This window comes from Corvus hawaiiensis, chromosome 1 (genome assembly GCF_020740725.1).
Source record: "Corvus hawaiiensis isolate bCorHaw1 chromosome 1, bCorHaw1.pri.cur, whole genome shotgun sequence".
Lineage (NCBI taxonomy): Eukaryota > Metazoa > Chordata > Aves > Passeriformes > Corvidae > Corvus > Corvus hawaiiensis.
The window spans coordinates 20,971,614-20,994,086 of record NC_063213.1 but is presented as its reverse complement, the minus strand read 5'-3'; the positions used below and the strand labels follow the sequence as shown (position 1 = coordinate 20,994,086).

Below are 22,473 nucleotides of genomic sequence, written 5' to 3'. Positions count from 1 at the left end.
TTTCCAAATAAAGAAATGCACGGAGTGGTATTTCACTACGATTATACTCTAAAGTACCAATTAGAACGCATATCAGAAACTAGAGCAAGTTGACACTCTACAATAAAGCAAATAATTTCCAGTTGGAGGGGCAGAAAATGTTAATATGCAATGTTCAAGACTACAAGAATCTTTGTAAAAGGAAGTAGCTAATAAGGTTTAATGATGCATGTCAGGAAGCCACAGTATGTAGGGAAACACAGCTGGCTTCATTTTGTAAACTATTTGATATACACATCTTTCTAGTTCACGATTATCAGCTGTGCAAGTGCCACAGGGGACAGTTTAGCCTTCAGATCAGGATATTCTTCTTGTTCTCTAAATTACAAGTAAAATACATTAATATAATAGGGTGCTGTAGGCTAGTGCCCTGACTAAAGCTTATCAGCTTACAAAAAAGATTAGAGAACTCTTCTGTAAGATTCAGTTTGAACAATCTCAGCAGAATAAACAGGCTGAAGAATACTGAAATAATAAATGTATTTATTATTAATACAAATCTACTCACATTTTTGAATGTCAGATTAAGCCCTGAAAGTTGCTAAAATAAACATGAAATGTCATTTATATTAATTCATACCATTTCATGATGCATGTACTTGTTTTATTATTAAATTAATATTAATAAAGAAATCATGGGTATTATGGATAGATTGCAGCTATACAAAGCAGTATGCCTCCTGCTTTACTGCAATCCAAGTTGCTCAGTGACTGCAATATGCAGGTGACAGCAATTAGCAGCAGATGACAGAAGCACTTTGAATTTGTACCAGATGGCAGCTAAGGGTCATTGGAAGCTAGCAGACCTTCCACAAGGAAACTGTTGTGTAGCACAACTATAAAACTCTTCAGTACTTAGAAATTAATAATTCAGTTTCTCCAAGGAAATTGGAAAGTTAAAATAGAATATAAAATATTATGCAAGGCATTAAAAGCTCACCTAGTGTTTACAGAATTAAATATATTTAAAAATAAAACACCGCATACAGAGCATATCCTAACCTCACAATAGGCAGAGTCATTACAAAACTAGTAGGAACATCAGCTAATGTATTTGCTGAACGATTCAAACCTGTGTCCCAAAGGAAGGGCTACATAAACACACTTTTTCTTCTGAATACATGCTTCAATGCAAGAGGAAAAAAAGGCCAGGGGAAGGTGCATACATGGAATACAACACTTTAATGGGTACCCCTCCATACTTCTGCCAGTGGCCTCAAAAGTACTGTTTCACAGCTCAAACACAATTAGGCGCATCTCATTTGCAAAAATTAATTCCCACAACCTCCAAATTTATAAATACACGTGAATTTCCTTCAGTTTTTTTTAGCTGCAAATCGAGAGTGAGATCCCCTAAGATGGAGCACAGCCCTGCACTAGGTACTGCATAAACTACCTCTACAAGCCAAGGAACTGACAAATTGATTTGAGCACAAAGGAGAAAGTAATGATACAGTAATAGCTGAAACAAAAACCCAAAAGTGAGAATAAGAGGTGGACATACAGCCAGAGAACCTTTGGGAATTTCAAAATTATGTTTAGATAAGGTCAGTGAAATGGCTACTCAACTGCTTATGGGGAATCCCTTCCCATGCATAGAACTGTTAAGAAATCAATCATGCATTCACAAGTTGAAGTCAACAACTCGATAGCAAAGCAGATGAAAGATACATGAGTTGCGATGAAAGTAGCTCTAAAAGGAAGGTGACAGGGCTGGACAGGCTAAGGAGGAACACATGGAAGGATGCAGATAAGAGCTGAAGAGGTGAACCTGCGGAAAATGAGTGCACACTAACCAAGACAGCATTTTTCAAGGTAAACAAATTGTGACACATTATTATTTGATAATTTCATCTTATTAAAGACTTAAACTTTCTTCTTCACAAATGTACTACATTGTCAGAGAAAAAAAAAGCATGAGTAAGATGTGTAAAGAGATGAAAGGAAGAAAGAAAGGGGTAGGTGGAACTAGTAAATGTATTAGAGAGACCAGAGTAACAGGGTGGAGAAGCAGAACAAGGCAAGGGGGAAGATAGTCAGAAGAAAGGTAAATTGAATACAAAGCAGAGGACTGGTGCTGGCTGAATCACATCATGAAACAGAGACCATACATATAGAAGGGAATCATGACAAACTGAATCAAACAGTTTTTCGACAGTTCTTTCAAAAAAACTGAGATAAACAACTGTCCAACCACTGTCAAACTTAAACTAGAAAAAGAGCTCTACATGGTAGGCAGAACAACAACAACAACAAAAAAGCCTATCCCTCAAACCCAGTAGGCATCAGTAAGAATCTTATTTTTTTTTCTTGAGCTGAGTCACAAGTCATCTATCTTTGCTTTTATAAAAGAAAATATTTGAGTGGATTCCTTGGAGACTATGAGATTAAGAAAAGATTCCACAATGTCTCCAAATCATAAAAGAAATGAAACTGAGTGCTGTTTTGTATAAACAGTATTTTGGGATACATTCCAAAAGATATGATGGGAAGGGAATGAGCTTTTAGAATATGAAGAGCAATCCACTCTTTACAAACTAATCCACAATCTAAACCACATTATTTTCATCTGATACAAGCAGGAATGCTGATTTTAGTGCTAAATGCATCCACAGGCTTGCTCTCTGAACTGAGGTAAAAAAGAGAGGCAAAGATTGTATTTGTTAAGAATATGACAAGCTTGTTACTTCAAGCGTGCAAACACAACTCAGTAAATTATCTTAGTTATGATCACTATGTTCAGCCTACATCAAAACAAATACTATGTCCTGGTATGGAGAGAACTTTCCTTTCTCTCTAGATATCCATCACTGTAGACTGAGATTTCAAGGCATGTGAATCATGATGGTTACTGAGCCTCCAGTACATAGAGAAATACATCAGACTTCAGCTGCATAAATTATTGAGTCACATAAATGAAAACCTCAAAAGATTGTTTTTTATACTTGCTCTACACAAAAAGAAGGCTATACAATAATAACAGTAAACAATAATTAATGCTTGTAAAGCATTCAAATACAAGCTGTGAAAATCCAATGAGCATCTATTTTAAGAATGCTCTGCAGGTCTTAAAGATCCTAGTTTCTGACATTTAGGACATCCCTCTTTCATAATAATTGTAAAAAATAATAATTAATATAATTTGAACTTACCCATCACTAAAACTAGTATCTCTATTCCTTCTTATATAATTCCTTTCCATATTGGAAAAAATTAAGTTTATTCAGAAAAATATGAAAACAATGGCAGAAATCACAAAAATTATGCAAAAGTATATAGGCTTTTCCTAATAACAACTAGAGTTCTTAAAGACCTTAGGCACACCTGACTTTCCACACAGTTGCAGCATCAAGTTTTGGAACTGTACATTTCAGAAACATGTTTGCATGGATCTTTAATAAGGAAAAAATAATTCCAAAAATAAGGTTTCAGATTTCCAACAAAATACACACAGTAAGGAAAAAAAACCACACCAAAAAGTGCTCACTGTGGTACGTTGCTCTTATTAGCAAATATCCAGTGCACAGAATATAACACTAATGTAGGAAAACACACAACAGCCTCCTTCCAGAACATCAGTATTTTAGTTGCCATCACTTTGGCTTGCTCACTGCCAACAAAGTCTCACACGTAGAGCCTTCTGAAGGTGGTGCAACTCTAAGCCATGGGATGAGGTTCCAAGTACCCTCTGAGAGGCTGTGCCCTTTGCTCCACCCTCCCAGCAGCTGCATTTTGCCAAGGGCCTGATTAAATTCTGAAAGGCAACAAAGCCATAAGGAGCAATGTAAAGGTAAGAGCAAACTCCCTCAGCTGATTAGCAGCAGTGGAGACAGCAGCTGAGAGGAAATAGCCATCAGGGTCTGCCTCTTTGAGAGCTCACTGGGATACTCCACACAAGCCAACTGTGCAGGGAATCTCCCTTCTGCACTGTCTCCTATAGAATGATGACATTTCAAATGATTTCTTTATTTTACCACAAATCATTCATTTTAGCCTAGTTTGCTACAGGTAAAATACATGTAATTTCTGCTGAGTAAGTAACAGGTTGTTGCTATTCCAAAACTTGATCAATTTTAAGAATTGTTCTGTTTTGTGAGATTAATCCATTTTAATAGATAATAGAGTACTCCAGAAATGGTATACTTCACCACTGATCCTTCCTTAAACACCAGTGTGAAATGACATTGAACTACTGAGATAAATTCTAACATGTTCTAAAAATACTAAGATACCAAATTCCAAGCAACTTTTTAAATGGAGTCTCCAAAATCATAAGAGAGAGATCACAGAACATCAAGTAACATTCTTCATGAAAATCACAAGAATTTAGGACTCCAAGTTAGACATGGCTTTTGGCTTCTCATTCACATTCAGGAACATATCAATTTTTATCTTTCTATAGTCTTATAATAGGGAATGAATCTAACATTATAAGACTTTTAAGCTGTGAACAAATTATTTGGCTTTGCAAAATCAGTGGAAGAGTTTGCCATCAACTGTAAAATACACAGTAAACTCAGGATACTGTACACAGAGTACAGCGAGAATTCTCTCTCACTACCAAAGAGCCATTCCCTCACTTGTTCTGTATATTATTGTATAGCAATGATTTTGTTTAGAACTAAACTGTATATTGTTGCCCATACTTTGCCATGCAGTAGGATTGTAAACAGAAAGTGGCACCAATTGAAAAAGGACAGCGATTCAACATCCATGTCCCAAGCAGCAGTACCATAACACAGCACAGCCAACCTCTTCAGCTTGTGCAGCATTCAGGCTGAGTGCCTCAGACACCACAAAGCAATGTAGTGCACCACACTACTTACATGCAGCCAGAAAAGACCTATCACATGCCTTGGTATACCAATTGCATGTTATATTTAATTGTTGGCTTCAGAACAAATTAGAAGTTAGGGCATAGGTTATTCTGTAATTTAACTTGTGAATTGATAGCAGGCCACATCATGGAAGAACTTCTTCTCCAGCTCAGGGATGTAACAGCAAAGTAGGTAAGCAAGTGATGATCTAATATTTTTGAGACGCCAAAGAAAATACATTAAGATCAACTTTACTCTAAGGCTATAGGCATCATGTGCACACAAACCCACAGACATCATGTGCACACAAACCCAAAATTAGCAGTTTTAGAAACTAAGAGCACTGTAAAACATTCCACTAGGTTGGATGAGAAATGAAGTTGAATACCTTAAACTAACCATTCTCAGTTCCTGCTTCTTCTGTGGCTCTTCTGCTCTCCCCCCACCCCACCTCCTTTATCACTTGTGCCTCAGTTTCCCATTTGTAGTACTACCATTTTATTTCTTTTGAGAACACAGTAAAGAAGAGAATAAAAATATATACACTGCTATATGAAAAGCACTGCTAATGTGGATAAAAGTACCCCACCAAGTCTCTGAAAAGAAGCAGCGTACTGTAAATCCAGGAATGAACAAAAACCCCCAGTACAACAGACTGTTTGCATGAAGTGAATTCTGTCTACATATACACTCAGTGAAGTCAATCAAGACATTCAGTCTTACTGTCTTCTTATTGTCTTAATATCATGGTATAAATCTAGCATTCTTCCAGTTTTCTATATATGAAAGAAAACTGAAAACCTCAGCTTCTTTATGTGGAATTACATTTTTTCCATACTAGTCATCTAAGGATTGAAATTCCCACTTTGACACTCTTGCTATTTCAGTTCATGGAGTTAAAGGTAATTATAGTAGGTAGATGTTCTCGCTGTCTCGGAGTAAAAGACACAGAAATTTTGTCTTAGGTTTGCCAAAACTCTGCTGACTGTTTCCAAGCATCAATATTCCTACATTCTAATTTTGGAACAACAAAGGTGCCTCCTCTGCCATTTAGCCTTTTCTTTCCAAACTTTTAAAGAAAAATACCTTCTGTCTTCCTCCTTAGCTAACACTGTTCCATCCTTCTTGCTGAGACACTGTAGGCTTTTCAAGGTGCTACTCTCTTTCCTTTGCACAGAGATGACAGCACATGGAGAGAAAAGCATCAACAACACTATTATATGTATTTCCTTGTGGCCTGATCCCACGAATTCTCCTGTACACCAAGAGACGGATTCTTGTACTTCATGGGAAGCTGGTAGTTAAGCACTTTCTTGGACAGAAGCTCTGTGTCAAGGCACAAATGAAGTATGGGGACTACATACTACCTGTAAGTGACAGCTTTTTCAGTTTTATCCAATACAAAGAAAAGTTTTTAGGAGGATTAACTACAGCACACAATACTCCAATAAAAAGTGTGGCATAAACATTTTTCTTATAAATCCTTAACATTTGCCATGAAGAGCCACATAACAATTTTCACTGCTCTACTTTTACCCTGACCCTTCAGACATAGAGCCAGAGAAAGCCCTTCTTCTCAAACAGACTACGAATATCAAATTATCTATTTAGTAAAAAAAATATGCTGGGCTCTTGCACAACAATGTAGCAGCAGGATAACGTCAATGCCCTTATGAAGCTCTGAACAGAAATGCAAGTTGGACTTAGAAATGTCAGCCTTTGGGGTGGAACAGATAAGAACGGCTTACTAGAGCCACTAATAAGATGCTGGACAACCTAATTTATTGACATTCAAAAAAATGTGTCAAGGCAGGAGAAGCATGTATTCTGAGTATTGAAAAAGCTATGCTGAACAGGGAAATTGGTGAAGTGGCATCAGTTTCTGGGAACACATGAATCTGCTCCAGCCACTCCATTTCACTCCAAATAAAGAATTGGAGGGAGGGGTGTCCTTTTTTAGCAAATATTTTTCAAAAATCATCCTCATAAAAAAGGGAGAAAGAGCACAGATAAAAGCCTTTTAAACACAGCGAAGTAAATTTGGTCACAAAACACCAGGAAGAAATTTTTAGGGAGGAGAGAGAGAATGAGAGAGAGAGAGAGAGAGAGTGAGCAGTAAAATGATTTTGCCTCAGTTTACTAGAATAGCAAGACTGTTTTCAAATAATCAAGAGCAACACATACACATAAAAAAACCCAACTACCCTTTTGAGACTTTCATTTGTTAAAAAAACCAAATCAAAACAGCAAACAAGCAACAAAAGCAGGAACGACAGAAGTAGTTAGCTTTCAGGCTAGTTAAGAATTAGGGTAAAAACAATATTACTGTTTTGATGAACACTAAATGGTTACTATGAAGTTTTACTTCTGATGTTAAAATTTAACAGCAGATGTAGAATTCCATAAAATAAGGGGACAAAAAAAGTGTTTCGAATGCCGCTTATAAGGATTAGCAAAATTAAGACTATTTTTATACTAATCTGAAGCACACTAGGCAGATTACATGCTGTAACTCCTTTAGAGAGACTACCGATTTCTCAGGAGATCCATTTATGATAATTTCTACTTGTTTGGATGCATTACTGTGTACATTCTGGGTGTATATATATTGCAAAGTCCAAGTAATTTTAATGTTTCAATCTTAGTACACAAAATACATTACCTGGAATTTATTTCCATCTCCTGCCAAGGACACTGTGCTTTTTTAACTTAACCCCCAAAATCTGCTTCCATTGATGGAAACAAGTCACATTTGCAGAAGGGCTGCACTAACAGCCTTGCTTTCTATGAAGACCAAAGCTGCAAAAGCAACTCTGAATTTAGATAACAAAAAACTGTTCTGCTCTTGAAATAGGTAAGAATGAGAACACTGCAAAATGCCAGACAAAATAAATAAATAACCTTAGTTTGTTAATTTCCCTCTTGGTTAATTAACACCTGTAAATGACCTTTAGCACTGACAAGTCCAACTTCATCCAGAAAGCCAAGGTTTAAGAATATCTATCCAAATAGGATTGATTACTGATTACAGCATTGTGAGGAGCACAATTCAATCTGATTTTTTTTTTTTTTCTTTAAAGGCTGGAACTGCATTCCTGAGTAAGCTGATGTGACTGCCAATGAGGTAAAATGCAGAGAGTCATTACACCATAATGTTGATGTTACCACTTCTACATTTATCTGAAGCACAGAACATATATCATTTTAGACTGAAATTAAACCTTGCCAGAAATAATTTTTCTTTATATTGTTGGAATTAAAAACATATTGAATTGATCCATTAAGAAAATTCTATGCTCTCTATCTTTGTGTTTTTCAGACTGTGTCTGCATCCTTAGGCAATGAAACAATTTTTACAATTGTAATAAAACAAGTAAGTGTTGACTTTAAGTTAAGAAAATTGTTGCTTGAATGACTAAATACTTCAGCAAACACAATAAATCCTTCTAAGTTTAACATACAGATAAATCCCATGCTTGAACAAGTACATAAATTTCACAATTTTTCTTGTGCAAGTTTTCTTAAACTTATTTCAGTTTTAGTCTTCTGCTGAGTGTTTATAGAGCAGGTCTGCATCTCTAAATTTTAATATTGGTTCATTCAAAAAGCATCTACCCTTAAGAAGGAAAACTAAATATCTACCATTAGAAAAAACAAGTTTATAGTACAAAGTACAGCAGTAATGTTACTCTCCAGCAAGAAATACAACTGTAACACTTATCTGTATTTCAATGAAAACAGGACTGATAAAAGAGTCAGGTCCATGTATTTCTTGCTTATTTCTGGACATATGCGTTTCAGTTTGACACGGTAATTTGGGAATCTTAGATCTCAGTGTTTTCTTTCTCTCAGAGAAAGAAGACACCAGCATCATTGAACTATATTCCCAACAAGAGTGTATCAACAGATTTTACAGGAAAATCTCTAAAATGCTATTTTTATTTGTTTTCAAAGAGCAGCAGAGAGAGACAATGTGCCATTTAAAACCAGTTTCAAACAGTATTTGAAACAGTTCTTTCCTAAAGCAGAAAAGGCAGCAGACTTATTTCCTCTCAAGTTTGTAGCAATAGCACAATTGATCTATTTAATTTTAATTTTGTTTCAGCAAGTTGGATGCAAATTTCTTTTTTTTTAATGTTCAAATCCTTAATCTCTCAACTGTAATGTATCTTCTACTCTCAAAGGCTATTTTAGACTCCCTTTGCCCTCCTTTTGGCTCCTAATGCTACATACCCTACCTAACATGTAACCATTATTGTCAACCTTGAGTAAACATAGGGAGATTCCCAAATACACAGAGGAGGAATGAACTGAGTTCTGTTTGTCTACCTTCTGCATGGCTAGCCAGCGCAAAATATCACTTACAGGCAGCAAGCATCTTATCATACAGAAGTATGCAAACCAAACTCATCCTATGGTAGAAGAAAGAGACAGTAAGATGCAGACTGCACAGAAAGGTACAGCTAAAACTGTATCTTATAAACGATGACAACGATTTTTTACAGTGCAGTACTCCATTTTATCACTTACTCTGCTGTGAGAGCCATAAGTCTTTTTCTGTTTTCAGTTCCCAAATTCATCCTTACTGGCCATCTTACATGTTGGTTACTGCTTTAAACAAGGTTGCTTAGTCCACAGAGACAAAATCCCCATGCCAATATTTTTGTTGAAATAGTCACACACAAAAAATTTAACATTTACTAAAACCCTAAGACACCTCCAGAATCTGTTGAATTTGGGTAATGCATGTTACATTTATGCATACTCCCCTATCAATTTACTACATTAAATAATTTCATTTTAAACACCTGTGAGAATTATTTATTAGTCAGAAGTTGTTCAGAATTCTTGAAGAAGATTCTGTTACTAAAGGGCTCGTCTTTGTATCAGGTAGAATAGAAAATAACCATACACCACAAACATTCTGATTCCATTTTACTCTATTATTTTAAATGCATGTTACAAAGATCAAAATAATAGAAGGCCATCTTAATCCACGTAATGGTACATATCACCTGTCTCAGTCAATGAGACATTTAAAAGCATCTCTTTATTAGAAACACAAATCAATACACTCAGGGGACTGCAATAACTGCTTCAAGCAATTTGTATTATCATTTCACTCTCGATGTTCCAACTCAGAGCAACTTAATATGAACGGCGTGAAAATGGCAACCTGTCACAGTTGATTTTTTTTCTAAACCTCTTGCAATCATTCTTTCCTTTCTTAATATAATTATCATCTTACAAAACACAGGTCTAGGTTGTAAGGTACAGCACGCAGCTGAAGTTTTATTTCTTTAAAATTGAGGGCGCTCCCCAACTTACAATAGAAACATTACTGATTAAGTGAAGAGCTATTTGCTTTGTTTAGAACTGTAAGAACCTTGTACAGAGGCAAGCACTGAAACTTCTGGTATCTTCTCAACAGAAAAATCTCTTGAAAATGTTTTAATTGCTTGCAAAAATCCCTGAAAGTGTGTTCTGGGTACTGACTGGAACCTAAGTTATCTTGTTCTACCACCACTGGTAGCCCAAATAAACTTTAGTAGTCTGTTATAAACGCTCCTTAAAACTACTATGTACCCTTAGCGAAATACTTTACAGTAAAATAATCTGGGAGAAGTGAAAATTAATATGTAGCTGTGAGACAGAATTATTTGAGTCTGAAGATGCACATTGATACTTCAAAGACAAATGCCTCCATTAGTACCTCTAACACTTCTAGCAAAAGGAAGAATAATTTTACTTTCAAAAGTGGCAGAATTCACTTCTTGTACCAAAATTCAAGACAGTTCAGCACACATGAAACATATCACAGTAAAAACTTGTAGATTTTGGGTTTAGGTACATCTATTTTTAAGTTTACTGAGAACAGAATCTGGCAATCCCAGAGTAGTCTAACTTACCTTATTTTTTGGATTGGATGTGTTCATTACGCTTCGTGTTTCCTTGCCTGTGTAAATAACAACACCAATTACAGTTCCTGAAAAACAAACAAACAAACAAAAACCCAGAGGTGTCAAGTAAATAAGAAAAAATTTTTCCAAATTAAAACTTGCACTAATTTAGTTCCCTAAACAAATCAATTGTATGAAAAAGCCCCAACATTTATGCATAACACTGTGAGTGCTTTTTTTCAGAATATACAATGAAGAATCATTTTAACTTCTGCAATAAACACCCATAAGGATGATAACAGGCTTTCCTTCTTTTTTATGGGAAGAGTACTTCCAATGGAACTGGTTAAAAGCTTGTACTTGAACTCAAAATTTCCTCCAACTGTTTTCAGCAGTTAGGACAGCATAAATAACTGCACAGGGAATAAAAAAATGAGTAAAGTGGTGCTGAACACATCATACACCAGTTGCCTGCTACCTCTGCCATCTATAATGACATGAAATCTGGTTCAGCCAATTAATTACTTTGATAGAATGTCACACAGAAATATTCTCTTTATTAGCTTATAAAAATGATCCCCAAGTTTTAATTGTCTTTTAGTCAATTTTTACAGCATGGTATAGGAAAATTTGGCTTCAGCATCACTAAGTAAATTTTTATATTAATAAAATTCTATTTTTTTATTAATATGCCACTATACCACTTTCTTGCATTAAGAAAAACCCCTTATTTCTATTACTTTGTTAAGTTACCTGAAATGGCTTTATGGCAGTACAAGCAATAACGTGATTTTTTTGGTGGTCACTATGCTATAAAGAAATAATAAACATAACTATTCAGAAACTCCCTGCTCAGAAAACTTTAAAAAAAGTAGAAGTATTACATGTTTGTCTGACATTAACCGAACTTGTCTTTGGCAATCAGAGCCACAGTAAGATCTGCTACCACTACTCTTGTAGCATAACAGGTCATAAAAAAATCAAAGAAACACCCAAACACAAAAAAGATGATAGTGAAAGACATTTGCAATAAAGATGATTGCATTTACTCAAAAATAAGAATGTGTCCTGGTTTAATTCCAGATGGCAACTTGCTTTTATGCAGCTGCTCACTCACTTCCTCCCCAGAGCACCAATGATGGGATGGGGAAGAGAATAAGGAAAAAAAAATAAAAAGAAAATAAAACCAACCAAGCAACCAATCCTTCCCCTCCAAAAAAACCCCCACCACAACTCATGGGTTGAGATAAGAACAGTTTAATGATTGAAACAAAGTAAAACATAACAACAATACTAGTAATACTCATGATACTATTAATGATTATAAATACTGTAATGAGAAAAAAACCCAAAAAACCCCGAAGACCCAAGTGAAGGAAGTGATGCATAGTACCATTGCTCGCCACCCACCGATCAATGCACAGGCCACCCCAAAATTCCTCCGATAGTCACTAATCCATAATTTCTGAACTCCTTCTACTGTCCCCAACCAATGTTCACACATCCCTTCGGGGTACTTTATTTTGGAGTGATCCTGAGCTGACCTCTGTCTAATAGTCAGCTGCATAAAACTAACCTACTGGACAATACCCTGTAGGGAATTTCCTTTTGCACACTCCAGCAACCTCTGCCTTTGTTGGGGTCTCCTCCCCTGCCATGTAGCCCTGGGAGAGGGGCCCTGGGGGGGAGGCACGGGGTTTCCCTGCCCCTGGTCACCTTTGTTCCCCATTGGTTGGTTTGGGTTCCCTGATAACGCCAAGGACCCTGGGGTCCCGTGACTGCAGAGTTCCTGAGCAGAGCCTCGGCCATGCGGCTGGAGAAATAAACATCTCTGAAACATCTACCACGAATCTGTCCATATATACTTCGCTTTCCATGAGACTCCTGGTTTGATATATGCTTGTTATAGTAATCCCCGCTGCAACATGCCTTCACAGCTGTTTAGTTTAATAGAAGTTGGGGAGGACTCTACATTCCAGATGGCACATTTCTACAAAGTTTCGCCTGGCTAGGCTGCTGCAGCTCAGAAAAACAAACTGTCCTACTTGTCTCGTATTTTGCTCCTTGAAAAGTTGGTTTCAAAGGTGAAAGTCAGATAAATTCCATTTTGACTACTGAACTTAGAGCAGAATTTTGGTTAGACCTGACTAAACTGCTGCTTATAACAAGTTGTTTATCTAAGTCTTTAAACTTTCTGGTGTTAGCACAATATCAGCGGTAAATAAGTATTCCTTAGATCTGAAGTACATTGGTGTAGGGAACTCCATCCCTAGTTTCAGTGTTGTCCCACAGTGGTCACACCAGGGACAATTCTGGTGTCCAATAAAATGAACTGAATCCAATCTGGGATTTCTGGAAGCACAGCTGTACTGCAAGCCTCAGCTTATTAAAAGCAGTGACTCATGGATCTTTATGTACGGGGCCTCTGCAAACTGGGTCTCATGTACACTGGGCAGTCACTGATTGGTATGAGTGGAGTGGTTCATGAAGGGAAGAGAAGTTACAAGGTACCACTAGAACAAACATGTGGGCCATAAAAAAATAAAAGCAGACTTGTGAAGAATTAACACACAAATAGTTAGGCATACTCTGAATCTGGTGTGTGATCATATAAATTTTGGTATCTCCGAAGCACTACATGAACCATAGAAAAACCAGGGTGCGCTCAAATTAATTAAAATCGTATGTAGGAGTTGGCAGAAAATACTGCTTTTGACAGCTGTGCAGTTATATAAATTGTCCTGATTTTATCTGAAGTTACTTCACAAGACTGACACCTGCCAAAATGATGACGAAATTTCATTAATACAAATCTTCTCTTCATAGGTATCTCAGCAAGTTTCTCAGAAAGCTGCATTATCTTTTTCAGCATTTGAACCACACTGATCATTACCACAAGTGGAGAACAAAAAGCTAGAGTCCATACTGTAGTGGACCTTTTGAGGCATTTTAAAATTTAACTGCTGACTTTCCTCTCCCCTTTCTGAAATGAAATCTACTGAAGCTTGCAATAAACACAAACACCACAGTCACTGATGCCACAGGTACATATGATTTGAAAGAGAAGTAATTTAATTGAAGATAAACAAAGATGTTTTCAGAATACTCAGTGGTTTAAATTATTTGTTTTTATTTAAAAGTGTTTCTCCAGGGACAGTGGTTTTTCAAGTTTTCAGTAACCAAAATTGCCTTTCCTTCAGGCACTGTTATTAATTCCACAGTGATAATACAGATATTAAGAATGACAGAGACTCTGTGCCTTACTGCTACTTTTTAAAAACCTGCTGGAATGTTGCCTGTAAGTAGAAAAGTCAGAATATTTTTTCCTATCTCACTTATTAAAGAATAGCAAAAGGATGACTGCATGCTTTGGACTTGAGAGAAAAGCTTTTGATTTCCATCCCTGACAGAGGCTTCCAGTGTGATCCAGGCATATTAATCTTTGTCCTTTCTAGGGTTAGGATAAACATCATACAGACAGTCACCAGATCTCTGTCAGAGCATCACAGCAAAGGGCAGAAAACTCTGCAGATTGGCTATCACTAGGAATCTCCATTTAAATATCTAAACTATCAATTTTGAAACTAGGTATATATTAGGTGTGGTAAAATGCATTTTTTCCCCTATTAAGCTTATTGTTATTCTAAGGGGTAAAGAGACATACTAAATCCAAGGAAAGTAACCGCCTTCCAAATGTACAAATTTGAGTAATCTCACTCTCCTAAACATTATATTTTGATATAAAAATGACATGGAATAGTTTATTCTTGAGTTGTTTGGAATCACACAGTTTTGTTGAATCAATTTTTTGGTTCCCAAAATTCATGAAGAAAAGTCTTAAATTATAGCAAATAATTTTCTTGTCACTTTTACTGCTCTAGCAATAGGTGCTTTTTTTTCTCTGTAGAATCCATTACTGTAATATCCTGATATTTTCATGAGCTTTGGCAATCTGCATTCAAGATGCAGTTGATAAGATTCTTTGAAGTCTTTATACACTTAAATTTACTGTTACTGATCTGCAAAATTATTGATTTGTGGTCTCTCTCTTCTAGAACTGTCAGGCCATCAGCAACCAGAGCTCAAGTTTTCTGAGGTATTCCCCCACATAATTCCCCAAACACTTTTCCCAGCCTAACCTTGACCCTCTGTATCACCTTGACAAATAGCAATGGCATCTATCCTGGACATAGTGGGCTATCCTACCTGATGCAATCTGTTTTTTGTAATACGTCAAAGAGGAGTATCAGGAAATGCAGCATCTATTAATCACAGGGAGGAGAGCCCCCTCACCCAACAATTGTCCTGTATGTCCTATGCAAAACCATTTTTAAAATTAAATAAGGCTTTGTATCTGCAACTCAGGTGCATATTCCTTTCCTGGGCATCAGTGATGTAGCTCTCTGTCTCCACTCCTGAGACTGACACCATCAGTCAGTAATATGTCAAGATAATACTGCCAGGTGGACCCACAACACTTTGTTAACAACCTACAAGGGGGTTGGCAAGGGCATAACAGGGTCCCAGTGAGTAACAAGTTTGCTTGGCTTAGTAACAGATGATGACTAGGCTGCTTAGAGAGCACAGGAGGAAGCAGCCTTCCAAGCTAGACTGCATTAAAGACTGTCATACCGAAGAGTCTTAGGGTAAACGAAGAGATGTACAGGAAACATTGTGGGGCAGAACTCTACCCCCCACTACCTGGACACAGGCCTCAAACCCCCTCTCTTGAACCAAAGTGGAATAGTAACAGAATTATTAGGCCTTGCACACAGACATCACAGACTTTCTCGGTGAAAAATACCTGTGTGTAACAAAACCATGTACCTAGAGACTAAGGACACTGAAATCAGATACAAGTGTGGGTGAGGTAGCTGTCTACAGAGGAGAAAAACTGCAGACTTTCACATGCTATGGGCTGTTTATTGTTCTGTTTTCATGGAATCCTAGTGTCACTTGTCTGTAGAAGCTATGCACAAGCATAATCTCCCACTACATTCTTCAGATATAATTAAGGGCTGTGACTGATCATAGTAGGGAAAGGAATGCAGAGATGCTTGCAAACTTTTGTAGGCAGAGTCACCCTTTGATACCCTTCCACAGCAGGTTTAAGCAAGACAGCTTATATGTGCCTATAATGCAGTCAGACAGTGACCAGTATTTTTATTAAGATTTTCAGTTGTCACAAATCTTGGAAATTCAGTTATGAAGTCTACTTTAAAAAAAAAACCCAAACAAATTTAATTACCTTGGCATCAAGTGTTATAACTTAGTTATGTACATTCGACTTGGAAGTGAGATGGAAATAACTGAATGATACATCAGTTATCAACCAGATCTAGAACATTTAATTTTAACAATTTGCTAGATATTTTACCTTATGGTCTTCCTCATGACTATATGCACAGTGTACCTCTAAGAACTTATAAATACCTTATTAGATAAGCAACAGACTGAAGGCAATAATTTCCTACTTTTTGCTAAAGGGCTAATCCTATCAAATGCTAAAATTACATCCACCGAGGTCCTGAGTAATTCTTAAGATCTGGATTTTTGCCATACAGGACAAGGAGCACTTACATGACAGAAGAACATTACCACTATATTAAATTGTAGTTAATACATGAAATGAGGTAAGTGAAATGAATGATATGCCAAAGGTTAGATATAATTAATGTCACAAAATCAGTTACCGAAGGAAATTATTTTTCTCTGGTACCTGAATTCAAGCTAACTTCTGTATGCACACCATGAAACCATTTTTAATTTCTTGATCACATTATTTTTCCCTTCAGAAGGGCTTGCAGTCTTGAAGAGCCATTCAATATTTTTACTTTGTATTATTCAGTGAGTTTGCCCTTAGTCTGCCTTAAAGTCTTATTCCAATGTTCAAAACTATCTTTCAACAAGAGAATTATCTTATGTTTTTCTACTGCCATCATTAATAATGAGCTAAAGTCCTTCATAAATAATTAAACTTTCACAAGACACCTCAGAAGTAAAAACCCCAAACTTATCTTAAGGTACAAATTTTAAGGAGCACTGTTTCCATTAATATGGGTGCCAACTTTAGGTAGCAGATCAAGAGCAATCAGTCAATAGCTATACTTCTAAACAAAATCATCTACCATGGAAATGAAAACTTGAACAGCTTTCAATTAAAATTCAAATGTACTGATTCAGAATTACTGACTTTGCAAATGCACACTCTGAGTGTAGTTTTCCTCCATACTTAGATTTGAGGAAAAGCAAACTCAAACCAAGTTTACACAGTATTGAAATTTATAACTCATGAGAAGTGTCTTTCTATACAAAGTTAAAGATCTTGGCTACCTAAGTTAAAAACCTGAAGACAATTTTAGGCATTGTCCATGAACAGTTTCAGTGAGAATAGTTTTCCAGTGCAGTCAAACCAAACACCACTAAGAATCAAAGAACATAACTATCTTTTCAGCACTTGGGAAAGGAGCGGTCAGTCACAGACTCCTTTGCTACCTCCTCAGAGTTAATCTCTTCCCCACAGCCTTCCAGCAGGCCCCTCACTGATGTAAGAAGTCTTCATAGCAGGGACTTAATTTATAATTTAGCTGGAGAGTTCTTTACTTTCTTCCCCTTTCTTGGCTTTTCCCGGCTGTTCAGATTCCCCATCTTAAATCCTAGTTCTCTTCAGAAATGATGCTCTCCCAATTCCTTATTTTCAGTCTTTTCATGCAGAAGAATAACCACAGTCCTTTTGACTTTTCTTACATAGAGCAAAAATGAAAGAAAATAAATTTCTATTCTAAAAACCAAAAAGTTACAATGGCTTAAAGTCTGAATACAGCATCTAGGTAATAACGTGTACTCATTTATAGTATCTGGGACATATATGAAATGGTACTAATACTTGCAATTTTAGATCCCAGTACTTTAAAATTACATAACTTTATAACTTATCTATTCTTTCTGATTAAGATTTTGCCTAATAGGAGATATTAATCACAGAGTATAAATAAAAGAAAAACTCCTAAAAAAAGCAAAACCACCCTTGCTTTTCAGCAGGGAAAAGCATACACTGTGAGCTGAACAGAGCACCTTACAACTTGAAGTTTTAATTAAATCAAAAAGGTCAGTGACTTCAGTGGGCTACAAGGGACTGCACTACTGAAAGAGCAAAATTTAAGTAAAAAAAGCCCCAAGCTATTAAGAGGGATTAAAAATGTATGAAAATATTTTGAGCAGCATGATGAAAGTAATGGGAAAGCAGAAAAGCAACAGTTTAATAGTCTGGAAGATAAAAGTATTTTACAATGTGAAATATTAATAGCTTTTGAAAAATAAGGATACACTGACATGGAAGTATTTAGACACATTATCAGCTTTGTATTGCAGCACTTACCCGAAGCAACAACAGTGCTTGCCCATAATGTATTTTCTATGCTTAGGCTTTCATGAACTGCAGGATCACTGTCCTCCTGTTAAAAGTAAGAACAGCTAATAAGTAAATCACCAGCACAAAAAATTAAGAACCATGTCAAACCATCTGAATAACTGACACAGGATCCTTGTATCCAAGCTTGCATCCTTGTATCAATCACTGTATAACAGCATTCATTGCACATACACAGACACAAATAACTTTCCAAAAAGTGAAATCATGTTTGAAGTTCATATTACTTTTATCCAATCATACTAAAAGAACTAGTCAAAATTATTTTCGAAGTAACATATTCTTTTCCTCTGATATATCAAACTGCAGAACAGTATGTTATAGCATGCAGTTAAAATGAGTCATGAACAGTAACTCCCAAAAATTATCACCATGTTCTGTATTTAAATAATCCATAATTCATATAGTAAGTTATGGTCATCATCATTTTTTGCACCTGATCAACATTATATAAACTTCAGGGAAAAATATTTAGACTTCTAAAACGAAATGCAGTCTTGTATTATCTTACCACATACTTACAACATACATACTTCTTGGGAAAATACTTCCAATAGAAAACTGCTTCCATGATTACTTTAAATTTCCCCTTTTCTTCCTCCCCTCTGTCCTCCCAAGACATAATGATCCACAGATTGTAAACACACAATCTCTCATAATCAATTTGGAGCATGTACAGATTTGTTACTCATTAGCAGCTGTAAAATGTGCTGTTTACAACTAAAGGAAACTTTAGGAGGTAGGATAATCAAGCGTATTTGATCAAATTACAGATTGGTGCTAAACATTTTGCAGGAAAGGGGGGACGACATTTATCAAAGTACACAGTAAATTCTACATATTGTCAATAATCAAAACTATGCCCATTTTTCATTTCTATTTTGAAATCACCAAGCACAGGATGAGCTGCATAGAAATTTCTGTTTCTAAAAAAAGAAAAATCTCCAACTAAACACATAAATTTTTGTGCGTACATCAAGAGATCCCTATATAGCAAGGAAACTATACTTCTTGTTCTCCTAAGCGAGGAAAAATCATTGTTTAAAAGGCATGGAGAACCATTCTGTCAAGAACAGAGGGGAAGAGAGGGATAATATGGAATTAGCCCTTAGAAGAAAATCACAAGTTTTGAATCAAGATCCATATTCTGACGATCCTGGGATTAGTTCAGTTGGTTAGGCCATGGTGCTAATTATGCCAAGGTTGTGGCTTCAACCCCCATTATGGGCCAGCCATTCACTTAAGAGTTGATGATCTTTATGGGTCCCTTACAATTCAGAATATTCTGTGATTCTGTGAAGAATCATCCTTGTTCTATAAGATTAGCCTTAAATTAAGATAAAGGGGAATTATTTTTTGATTCTTACCCAAGGAATTAGTACTGCAACAATTATTTGCTATACTCCTAACTCATAATGCTTAGATTCCTGGTTCGATTTACAATCGTTCCCAAATTATTTGGATTCTGTGATGATTTCTGTGTTTATTCCAAACAGAAAGTAAAAAGAACTGGAAAATGTTCAAAAAGAGCAATAAGGGAGGTCAACATAGCTTCCATACTAGATATGACTGAACAAACCTGACCTCTAATGGGGAATATGACAGACATCTATGAAACAGGCACCTAAAAAGGAAGGATAGATAGTGCTTGTTTTTACTGAAGAAGAAAGAAGTCATAAAGTCAGTAAAATTAAAATAATAGGCAATCACTCTTAAATATGTACTTAACCTGTGCAACTTCCTCCTATTTGAATGTTAAAAGGTTACATAGGTTCATGGGTAAGTTTAAAGAAGGGAAATTCATTGCAGGTTACTTAGAGAAACCAGCTTTAACTCAGGAAGTTCCCACATCTTGAGTTAAGAGACAGATGACACTTTTCAGGAGGTACTACCGTGTCCTTACTCTAGTTGTATTCTCCTTCCCAGCACTCTGTTTCTGGCTATTGTCAAGAACAGGATACTAAGCCAGGTAAATCTTTTGTTTTCCCTTATTCTTCAGTTAGCAGATTTTGAGACTGTGAATTGTGAAACTCTTCCATATTACAAGAAGAAATCAAAAGCCCTGTGATGATTGGGGAGAGCTGACAACAGCGTCAGGAAAAAGTCAGTTGTCCAATGTCTACCACTGTGAAATACCTTTTTTTATGTAATTTGAAATAGGAAAACATCACATGAGCTTTCTCTCCACTCATACTCATCACAGAATGGTCTGGTCAATCACTTATCTTCTGCTTATTTCATTATGATACTTTTATGTTTTTATACCCTCACCTAACATTTTCAGCTTTCTACGGTTCATTCCATTTCCCAAATACCACCACCTTCCATGCCCAAACAGATTATGACTTAACCTTATTTTTCTTTTCTCATAAGTTACTCAAATGAAAAATATAAGGTGCATTTATGGGTTATGAGTTTAGCTGTTTCACACTACTTTGATTTCTACTTCTGGAGAGATGGTAGGGAAGCAGTGGGAAGGACAAGAACTGCAATTCCTGAGTAAGACCAGACAGGTGTTAAGGAGAAATTTCTGCAAATTTTCTGACACAAACAGAACAATGAATGTTTCGGATAAATGAAATCCATCACTCGCTCTCGTAGCAGAAATTTGACATACAAGGGCTTCTTTGTCCAGCTGACAAAGTTTCCACTTAAGGTCTGCTGGGTTGAATTTCATTTGGCAGCTGTATGTTTATTGGTCTTTGAATTCTGAATTAATTTAATTACCAGAATAGTGCAGTTCAGTATTATATTCATGCTTCATATTCAGGCTCAGTTTTTTAATCCGTGTACATCACTGATCATAGAGGGTTAAATTGTCTCCAGTTCTTATTCAGAAATTACTCTGTTGCTCTTGCATGTGCAGAGAAAAAGGAAAGATGACCAGTGAAATAAAAATTGAATATATCCTACTCTCAGCCCTTTCATAATTAATTTCATAAAGTCCTTTCATGAATTCATAATACAGCTGACCAAGGATCATGACAAATTTCAAGGAATCATTTAAAAGGTTTCAAAGCTACAACTTTTTAGAAATTTTTGTAAATAACAAGAGAGACCTTTGAGACTAAACACCTAATCCTTGAGTGAACCAGTGTACCACTTCTATTTGACCTTTTCTAGCTCTGTTCCTGCATTACAGCATGCAGTACAACAACCCCCATCAACTTTTGTAGGGAAGCAGAATACACACTAATTAATTTACTTGAATCAGTGAAAGAGATTCCTTCTCCACACCAACCCCACAGTTAATTTTTCTGGCTTTGTTCCTCTTACTGCCATGTGTTTTGGACAGGGTCAGATTAGGTTCCACACGTTAGCTCCCTAGTCAAGCTGCCTGTATAGCTGTTACTGCCAGCATAAGGAAGGGGAGTCAAAAGGAGTAGCAAAACAAAATACCATTCCCTTCAGTGGCAACATAAAAGTAAGCCAGATTGAAGTGAACACAACTATTGCTTCAAAACAGGTAATTCTTTAACAGCAAACATGAAGTAAAAAAATGACTTAACGTTCTCTCTACTAAAATACAAGACTTATCCAAGAAAACATCTGTATAATTAGCATCAGGCCAGAGATTCTATTCAGAAATGAATACAGCTACATGCACCAGGTTTTGCATCAGGGTAGTTTTTTTTAAGCATGTGACAAGATGCTATATTGGAAAAAATTACATATATTATATAACATAGTTCTGTACCATAGTAAAAAAAAAAAGCTTATTGAAGTAGTTGAACTAAACTCAATGGGCATTTGTTTTCTAAGATTTCTATTAGAATATAAAAAAATTAAGATATATTCCCAAAATAGATGAAGAGACTATGGGGACAGCACAGAGCTGCAATATAGAAGAACTAAAAGGAAAATATTCTTAAGGGAATAGTGAAAGAAGAACCCAAATTTAAACAAAAAACAGCCAAGGTTAAAAGCAAGAGAGACTTTCCATGATTCTATACAGAGTAAGCAAAGGTTAAATAATACTGGCTATGCCAATACACACTGATGTAATGCTCCAGAGTACTCTTTAGGCTCTAACTGGTAAAAGTTGGGTTAAGAAGTATGGTTACTGTTTATTGTCTTTTTACAGATTTTCAGCATTGATAAAATAGCTCCCTCATTTATCAAGCCTACAGAGGAGCATCAGACAGAAGAGAAACTCTAGTAGCTATATCTGTTTACATCCTTGTTCTGTACACCATTATTTAAAAATAAGCTCAGCCAAGACATGGATGATGCCCTGAGAACAAATAAAGGTATCTCATAAATTTCCACAAAACACTAATTTAGTTCA

At 36.1% G+C, this 22,473-nt stretch overlaps 1 protein-coding gene across 2 annotated transcripts in view; it reads right to left on the bottom strand.

Moving 5' to 3' along the window:
• Positions 1–22,473, bottom strand: part of ATP9B (ATPase phospholipid transporting 9B (putative)) — a 154,983-nt gene that overhangs the window by 58,564 nt on the left and 73,946 nt on the right. For both annotated transcript variants that reach the window (XM_048295684.1, XM_048295693.1), the window contains exons 10-11: positions 18,135–18,210; positions 10,766–10,842 (exon numbers count right to left, since the gene is read on the bottom strand). In XM_048295684.1, the coding sequence (XP_048151641.1) occupies positions 10,766–10,842; positions 18,135–18,210 (153 nt within the window). The remainder of the gene's footprint in view (positions 1–10,765; positions 10,843–18,134; positions 18,211–22,473) is intronic.